Source organism: Alligator mississippiensis, chromosome 6 (genome assembly GCF_030867095.1).
Source record: "Alligator mississippiensis isolate rAllMis1 chromosome 6, rAllMis1, whole genome shotgun sequence".
NCBI lineage: Eukaryota > Metazoa > Chordata > Crocodylia > Alligatoridae > Alligator > Alligator mississippiensis.
In genome coordinates this window covers 23,734,115-23,742,671 of record NC_081829.1, presented here as the reverse complement: position 1 = coordinate 23,742,671, position 8,557 = coordinate 23,734,115, and the positions used below count along the sequence as shown (strand labels likewise).

General features: G+C 52.2%; 1 protein-coding gene across 2 annotated transcripts in view; it reads left to right on the top strand.

Moving 5' to 3' along the window:
• Nucleotides 1–234: 234 nt before the first annotated feature.
• ADAM8 (ADAM metallopeptidase domain 8) overlaps nt 235–8,557 on the top strand; it is a 70,629-nt gene continuing 62,306 nt past the window's right edge. For both annotated transcript variants that reach the window (XM_059729700.1, XM_059729699.1), the window contains exon 1: nt 235–356. In XM_059729700.1, coding sequence (XP_059585683.1) covers nt 305–356 — 52 coding nt within the window. In that variant the 5' untranslated portion in view covers nt 235–304. The remainder of the gene's footprint in view (nt 357–8,557) is intronic.

The following is an 8,557-nucleotide window of genomic DNA, read 5'->3' as shown; positions in this document are numbered from 1 at the left end:
TGCCCCACTGATGACCAGCGGTCCCAGCCGCGTGCCCGAGGCGCTGCCCCCTCCACACAGCCGGGCTCGACGCCCAGCCCCGCGCCTCCCCGGTCAGTTCTGCCGGCACCGAGCCGGCTCCTACCCCCGGCCCGGGACAGCGCCGACCTCCCCTCCCCGCGGGCTCGGCGCCGCCCCGCCGTGTTTCCTGGGCGGGAGGAGGCTGACTCAGGCGGGGGGTGGGGGTGACTCGGGCTGCCGAGGCGCTGGTGGCTGGCTGGGAGGCAGAGGCCGGCAGAGGCGGCCGGGCAGGGCGGCAGCGGCCATGGCCCGGACCCTGGCGCTGCTGGCGCTGTGCGCGGCGCTGGGCGGCCGCGGTGAGTGCGCGCGGGAGACCGGCGGGCCGGGGCGCGGGGGGCGCGGGCGCTGCATCCTCGGGCGTCGTGGCGGTGCGGGCTCGGGGCCACGCGGGCTCGCCGGGGCCGGGCGCGGGCCCAGGGAGGGCCGGCCGGGCTGGCACCCGGGGCGCGCCCAGCGCCGTCGCCAGCCGCGCCTTTCTGCCGCTTCTCCGGAGCAGTCGAGGCGGAGGCTGCGGGGCGGCGGGCTGACATCCGTGTTACGGGACTAGCGACCGCTGCCCGCTCCCGAGCGCCAGGAGCCGGCCGGGCACGTGGCAGCAGCCGGCTCGGCGGCGGCGGCGCGGGCTGTCGGAGGCAGCGGTCCGGAGCCCCGCGCTCCCGGGCTGACGAGATGGTCCCGGCTGCGGCGGGCGGAGGTGCGGAGCGGCGCGGACCTGGTCACCGGCTGCTTTGTTGCACTGCAGCGTTGCTAACTGCTGCAGCCGAAGACCCTTGTCTGGACTGCAAAGCCCAGAGCGCAAAAGTTAGGAAACGGCCGATTTGCAGGTCTGAATGGCTGTGGCGCCTCCCGTGGGAAGAGGAGTTTGCCATCGTTTCCTTAGGGATGGTGTCTGCATCAGTGAGGCTGCAGTTGGTTGCTTATTCTCAGTTCCTTTTTCAAAGCTAATCTGTGCCCCCCAAAAGCTTGTTATTAATGAATTACACATCCTAAAGAGAGAGAATTTTATTAACTATACATATGTTAATTAATTAACATATCTTAAGTCATTAATATGTAAAATAATATCCTGCATCAAGTACAGAGCCCTAAATGAAGGTCAGATTAGGATGGGGTTATGGGGCAAAATACTTCTTGGTCAACCCCAAACTTCCTGTCGATGCCACTGGGAGACTGTCCCAAAGAACCCTGACCACAGTCCTGCCCGGCTCAAAGCACGGTTTGGCCGAGCCAGGCTGCCAACCGACAGCCCCCATGCCCACTGTATTAAGTATAACGGCTCGAATAAGGAACTGGTTTTTGGGCTGGGATTATGGCTAGAAATCCTGTTTGGGCCACCCCATGGCATACCTCTGTGGCACCGGGGGACTCCTGGACATCTCTGGCCAGAGTCTTGCCCAGCCCAAAGTGCGGCTTGTTCCTGCCAGGCTGCTAACTGGCAACCCCCCATGCCTACTGTACTAAGTATAATGCTTTGAATAAGGAGCCGGTTTTGGCTGGGTTTACAGTTGGAAATCTTTTTTGGGCCACCCCACACTGTGCCGCTGTACCACCTGCGGACTCTCCCAGACATCTCTGGCCAGAGACTTGCCCGGCCTGAAGCACGGTTTAGCCATGCCAGGGTGCCAATTTACAGCCCCCCAGCCACTGTGCTAAGTATAAGGACCTGAATAAGGAACTGGATTTTGGGTTTAGATTTGATTGGGGTTTGGGCTGGCCTAGAAATCCTTCTTGGGCCACCCTAAGGCAAACCTCTCTGCCACTGGGGGCCTCTCCTGGACATCTCTGAACAGGGTCTTTCCTGCCCCAAAGCACAGTTTGTTTGTGCCAGGTGTCCATGTGACAGCCTCCCACCCCCAGCCACTGTACTAAGTATATGGGCTTGAATAAGGAATTGGTTTTTGGTCTTGGATTATGGCTGAAAGTCCATTTGGGCCACCCCAAACTATGACTTTGTGGCACCAGGGGACTCTCTTGGACATCTCTGACTAGAGGCTTGCCTGACCCAAAGCATGGTTTGGCTGTGCCAGGCTGCCTACTAACAGTCCCCCCCACCCCCAGCTACTGTACTAAGTATATGGGTTTGAATTAGGAACTGGTTTCTGGGCTGGGATCAGAGATGGAAATGCTTCTTTGGCTACCCCACACCATGAGTCTATGGCACTGGGGGACTCTCCTGGACATCTCTGACCAGAGTCTTGCCCTGTCCAAAGTGTGGCTTGGTCATGCCAGGCTGCCAACTGATAGCCCCCCATTCTCACTGTACTAAATGCATAGGATTGAATAAGGAACTGACATTTGGGCTGAGATAACAGATTGAAATCCTTTCTGGGCCACCTGACACCATGACTCTGTGGTCAGGGTTGGGGGCAGCGTGGTGGGGGGGACTCTCCTGGGGGACTCTCCTGGACATATCTAACCTGAGACTTGCCCGGCCCAAAGTGCGGTTTGGTTGTACTCGGCTGCCACCTGACCCCCCCCCCCCCCCCCCCCCCCCCCCCCGCTACTGTGCTAAGTATAAGGAGCCAAAATAGGGAACTGGATTTTGGGCTGGGATTATGGTTAGAAATCCTTTGTGGGCTACCCCGTGGCATGCCTCTTTGCCAAAGGGGGTCTCTCCTGAACATCTCTGACTAGAGTCTTGCCTGGTTTAAAGCACAGCTTGGCCATGCCAGGCTGCCAACTGACAGCCCCCCTTTCACAGTGTACTAAGTGTATGGGCATGAATAAGAAACTGGCATTTTGGGCTGAGATTACAGATGGAAATGCTTTTTGGGCCACCTGACACCATGCCTGTGTGTCCCTGGGGGACTCTTCTAGACATTTCTGACCAGAGTCTTGCCTGGCCCAAAGTGTGGCTTGGCTGTACCAGGCTGCCAACTGACAGCCCCCCATTCCCACTGTACTAAATGTAATTTCTTGAATAAGGAACTGGCCTTTGGGCTGGGATTATAGCCTGAAATCCTTCTTGGGCCACCCTACACCATGCCTCTGTTGCACTGGGGGACTCTCCTGGTTATCTCTGACCCGAGTCCTGCCTGGCCTAGGAAAGGATTTGGCTGTGCCAGGGTGCCAACTGACAGTCTCCCCAGACACTGTACCAAGTATATGGGCCTGAATTAGGAGGTGGGTTTTGAACTAGGATTAGAGATGGAAATCTTTGTTGGGCCACTTGGCGCTATGACTCTCCAGCACTGGCAGACTCCCCCAGACATTTCCTGACCAGAGCTTGCCCAGCCCAATGCATGGTTTGGCCCTGCCAGGATGCCAGCTAATAGCTCCCCCCAGCCACAGTACTAAATACATGGGTTTGAGTAAGAACTGGAATTTGGGCTGGGATTATGGTTGGAAATCCATTTTGGGCCACATCACAACATGCCCCTGTGGCACCAGGGGACTCTCTTGGTTATTTCTGACCAGAGTCCTGTCGGGCCCAAGACACAGGTTGGCTATGCCAGGCTACCAGCTGATAGCTCCTCCAGACACTGTACTATGTATATGGGCCCGAATAAGGAACTAGGTTTTGGACTGGGATGACGACAGGAAATCCTCTTTGGCCCACCTCACGCCATGCCTCTGTGGCACCGGAGAACTATCCTGGACACCCCTGACCAGAGTCTTGCCTGGCCCTTAGTGTGGTTTGTTCATGCCAGGCTGCTAACTGGCAGCCCTCATGCCCACTGCACTAAGTATACAGGTTTAAATAAGGAATTTCTTTGGGACTGCAGGTTGTAGAGTCCCTAGATGTCAGCCATGGCTGAGACTTCCTTCCCAAGTGACTTGCCTAGGAGGGAGCTCCCCAGGTTGGTTTGCCACTGACTGTGACTGATCCATTTTGAGCTACAGTTAAAGGTTAATAGTTTAGGATTTGTTCAGGGAGTACCACTGTTCCCCCTTTCCCTTGTAATAAACGTGTTTTAATTTAACCTTTGCTGGTGAGTGAGCAGGTTGCTTTAAATTTCAACACCCAGTTTTAAGTTACTTTACCAAGTTTCTGGGTGGCGGCTGGAGATAAGTGTGAAAAGCTGCTGAAAAATCCTTAGGGGCCTCTATACACATAGTCCCAGGTGGGGAGAAGGCCTGCTTTAAAAAGAATGGCTCTGAGAGCCACTCTAATTAAATTGCCTGCAGTGTCACATGTATTCAGCATCCCATGCTTCAAAATCATGGCCGGGGGCACTTTAACAAAGCTTGTTAGAAAAGTTTTAGTTAAAGTGATACCCCTGCCAGTTTAAAACATGGGGACAGTGAACTGAATACACATGATGCAGAGGCTGCTGGAGCGCACTAATTAGCACACTTCAGCAGACTGGCAGCAGACTCAATTAATCAAGTGTGCTCTGACACGTACTAAATACTGTGTGTCAGAACAGAGGTGCGTCACATGTACCGATGCCCTATATTTCCATGCAGACGTTTGTCCTGCCATCCAGTGCCTGGTGGAACAGCAACATAAAGGTCTTAAAGGTTGGGTGTCAACTGGCAGGGTTACACTAAAAAAGCCAGCATTGCATTGAGCAGGGACATGCTCAAATTTCTTCAGGAGGCTCTCTTATTCATAGATTCAAAGATGTTAGAGTTGGAAGGGACCTCAACAGATCATCGAGTCCGACCCCCTGCATAAGCAGGAAAGAGTGCTGGGTCTAGATGACCCCAGCTAGATACTCATCTAACCTCCTCTTGAAGACCCCCAGGGTAGGGGAGAGCACCACCTCCCTTGGGAGCCCGTTCCAGACCTTGGCCACTCGAACTGTGAAGAAGTTCTTCCTAACGTCCAATCTAAATCTGCTCTCTGCTAGCTTGTGGCCATTACTTCTTGTAACCCCCGGGGCGCCTTGGTGAATAAATACTCACCAATTCCCTTCTGTGCCCCCGTGATGAATTTATAGGCAGCCACAAGGTCGCCTCTCAACCTTCTCTTGAGGAGGCTGAAAAGGTCCAGTTTCTCTAGTCTCTCCTCATAGGGCTTGGTCTGCAGGCCCTTAACCATACGAGTGGCCCTTCTCTTGGTAGTGGGGACATGTTTTTGGATGATTCCATGAGGGTTTTGCCCCTTGATCCCAGCAGAAGGGCAGCTCCTTATTGGTAGCAATGTAAATAGCACATGAGGATGGGGAGTAAATTGGTGCTTAGTCCAAAGCTCTCTTTGGACCAGGCAAGACCTTAGTCAGAGGTGCCCAGGAGAGTCCTCTGGTGCCACAGGTGTGTCCGGGAGAGTCCTCTGGTGTGGGGTGGCCATAGAAGGATTTATAAGTATAATCCCAGCCCAAAATCCAGTGCTTTATTCGGGTCCTTATATTTAGCTCAGTGGCTGGGGGGCTGTCAGTTGGCAGCCTGGCATGGCCAAAGCGTGCTTTAGGCCACGCAGGTCTTTGGTCAGAGATCTCCAGAAGAGTCCCCCAGTGCCACAGAGGCATGGCATGGGGTGGCCCAAGAAAGATTTCTATCTATAATCCCAGCCCAAAATTCAGTCCCTTATTCGGGTCCAGATACATAGACAGTGGGGGGGGGTGGGGGTGTTAGGGTTAGGGTTAGGGTTAGACAGCAGCTGGGGGGTGTGGGGGGGGGGTTATAAATTGGCAGCCTGGCACAGCCAAATTGTGTTTTGGGCTGGGCAAGTCTCTGGCCAGAGATGTCTGGTAGAGTCCCCAGGTGATATAGAGGCATGGTGTGGGGTGGCCTAAAAAAGATTTCCAACCATAAACCCAGCCAAAACTGGTTCCTTATTCCAGCCCATACACTTAGTACAGTGGCTGGGGGGACTGTCAGTTAGCAGCCTGGCAGGAACAAACTGTACTTTGGGCCAGGCAAGACCCTGGCCAGAGATGTCCAGGGGAGTCCCCCGGTGCCACAGAGGTATGTTGTGGGGTGGCCCAAACAGGATTTCTAGCCATAATCCCAGCCCCAAAACCAGTTCCTTAGTTGTGCTATTATACTTAGTACAGTGGGCATGGGGCTGTCAGTTGGCAGCCTGGCATGGCTAAACCATGCTTTGGTCTGGGCAGGACTGTGGTCAGGGTTCTTTGGGAGAGTCTCCCAGTGGCATGGAGAGGAAGTTTGGGGTGGCCCAAGAAATATTTTGTCCCATAATCCCACTTTAATATGACCTTCATTTAGGGCTCTGTACTTGATATGGGATATTATTTTACATATTAATTAGTACATATGCATAGCTAATGACATTCTCTCTCTTTAGGATGTGTAATTCATTAATAACAAGCTTTTACTGGGTATAGATTAGCTTTGAAAAAGGAATTGGGAATACAGACCCGGGAATAAGGAACTAGGAATAAGGAACCATCTTGAGCCTCATCATGCATCAGAGGTTGCCTTAAGGGTGAAGCATTAGTCTTCTTTCTGGCATGCTTCACTTTGAAGTCAATAACAGTGTAATGTAGTTCTGTGGTATGCATTTCCTAGGTGTTTTTTTCCCTTTTAAGATCAAAATAAGATGCCCTAATTACAACTGCAGCAGTTCTCTCTTTCTAGCCATGCTTCACCATCACCAAACGCAACCTGAACATTCAGCGCCAGGTAGTGATATTTGTGTTAAGGGACTAACTACACTAGCTGATAGTCTGAAAAAGCTGCTGTCCTTCTATTGGAGGAACAGGACCCTAGGATGAGGTCATGGCTTTTGCAAATGGCTGGGGTCTGACCTGAGTCAGTTCCTACCTTGGGAGTTGGGGAGCCTCTGCCTCATCTGATGCCCTCCTGAAGAGGCAAGATGACCTGTTGGGGTGGTCAAGGAAGCCCAGCTTGACTCTTTCTCTACCCACTAAGCAGCAGCTGCTTCAATAGCTTGCAGATGTTCCCAGTACAGCATGCTGCTGCTGCGCTGGCTGTGACGTGGACCAGCAAGTACATTAGAACATTGATATTCAGTTGTTATTTTGGCGAGCTGGCAAGTTCTTCCAAACAACAGAAGTGAGGGAGGGAAAATGGTGGTTACTAGTTTATATCCCAGCAAATTTTGACTGGATTGAATTAGATAAAAACAGGGCACTTGTCTAGTTTTAGAACTTTACCCTTTGCTACAATTCAAAGCCCCACCGCAAGCAATTCAAGGTTTTAAAATAAAGGGCACAAGAGTATTTTGTAGTTGGAAGGTTGTAATTAGCTCACCCTATAATTTCACTGCTGATAATTGTGTCAGAAATAGTTAATTGGCTTACGCTACATCTCCAAATAGCCTGCCACGTGCCAAAACCCCCAAAATGTCTCATGAGGCTTCCAAAACTTTTGGTTTTACCCCTCTCAATTTCTGAGGTGTCACAAGAAGAATCTTTGTTGCACAGGAACCTGAAAATATGCAGAGAACATAAAATAGATTGAAATTGCTGTCAAGCTAATTGAGGATTGATGCACTGAGTTTATTGTTCATTTCATATTTAAATGAAAATCTCATGTTTTTGTGTAAATGGAGGTGCTGCAGCATTTCCAGTACATTCAGAAATAAGTTAGGAGTAATGTGATCCCTGTGCAGAGCACACTTGTTTTCACATTTAAATGATGCTAGCATAAATAGGTTTTACAATTCAGTTTTGTTAATCTGATACAAACTCTTATCTGGATATTTTTTAAATAATTAAGGTCTGAGCTCTATTAATCCCTGGGTGCACTAGCAGAGTGGCTTCCGTAGCTTGCTGTGGCTCTGGGAGTGTGGGTTTAAGTTCTTTTCTGGATTTATGACAAAGGCTACTGCCTGTCGTCCAGCTGTAAATGTGTACTTGCTCATTTAGGTTGGGGAGTCAAAGGTGGCTGGCTGTGATGCTAGCCATGTGACTCCATTTAACTATTAGATATAAGAAAAAAAGGACTGTTGGATTTGGATAGCTCTTTGACTTTTCTGTCAAGCTGGGGCAGATCCAGGAGTGCAGTGTTGCTGCTGATACCTCCCTACCCCCATCAGGCAACTACACTGTAGGAGCAGCAGCTGGGGAGGGGACTTAGTTTTTAAGTCTCCAAGCAAGTAATAATCCCCCCTCCCTTCTCTTCCATGCTCAGCAACACCTCCCCTTCCCTTCTCCCTGCTACTTCTGGGACAGGAGCGGGGAGAAGCTTCAGAGATGCTCCTGACCACTCCAGCCAGGCTCCACCCAGAACTGGGCTCAGCCAGGGACAGCACCAACAGCTGAATCCTTCCTCCTTGGCCAGGCTCCTGTGCTCCCTGGTGATAGCCTGGGAACAGGTGCAGCAAAGGGAGCCTGCCTGCAGTTGCTTCTGGCTGAGCCTGGCTCCTTGTGGAGCCCAGCTGCAGTGGGACAGGAGTGGTTCTGGAGCACCCCCAGGAAGCTGTAGACAGTTGCAGTAGGGGTGGGAAGGGAGGGGAGGAGAGGGAATGGGAGGGGAGGGGAGGGGAGGGGAACTGTGTATGGAGAGGAAGGAGGGGGGAAGGAAGATTTTTACCTGCTTGAGTGATTTTAAAAATTCCCCGCTGCTGCTCCTGCTGACCAGTCTTCCCACTTTGGCGCTGGGGCTGGTGCCCTTACTTGCAGGG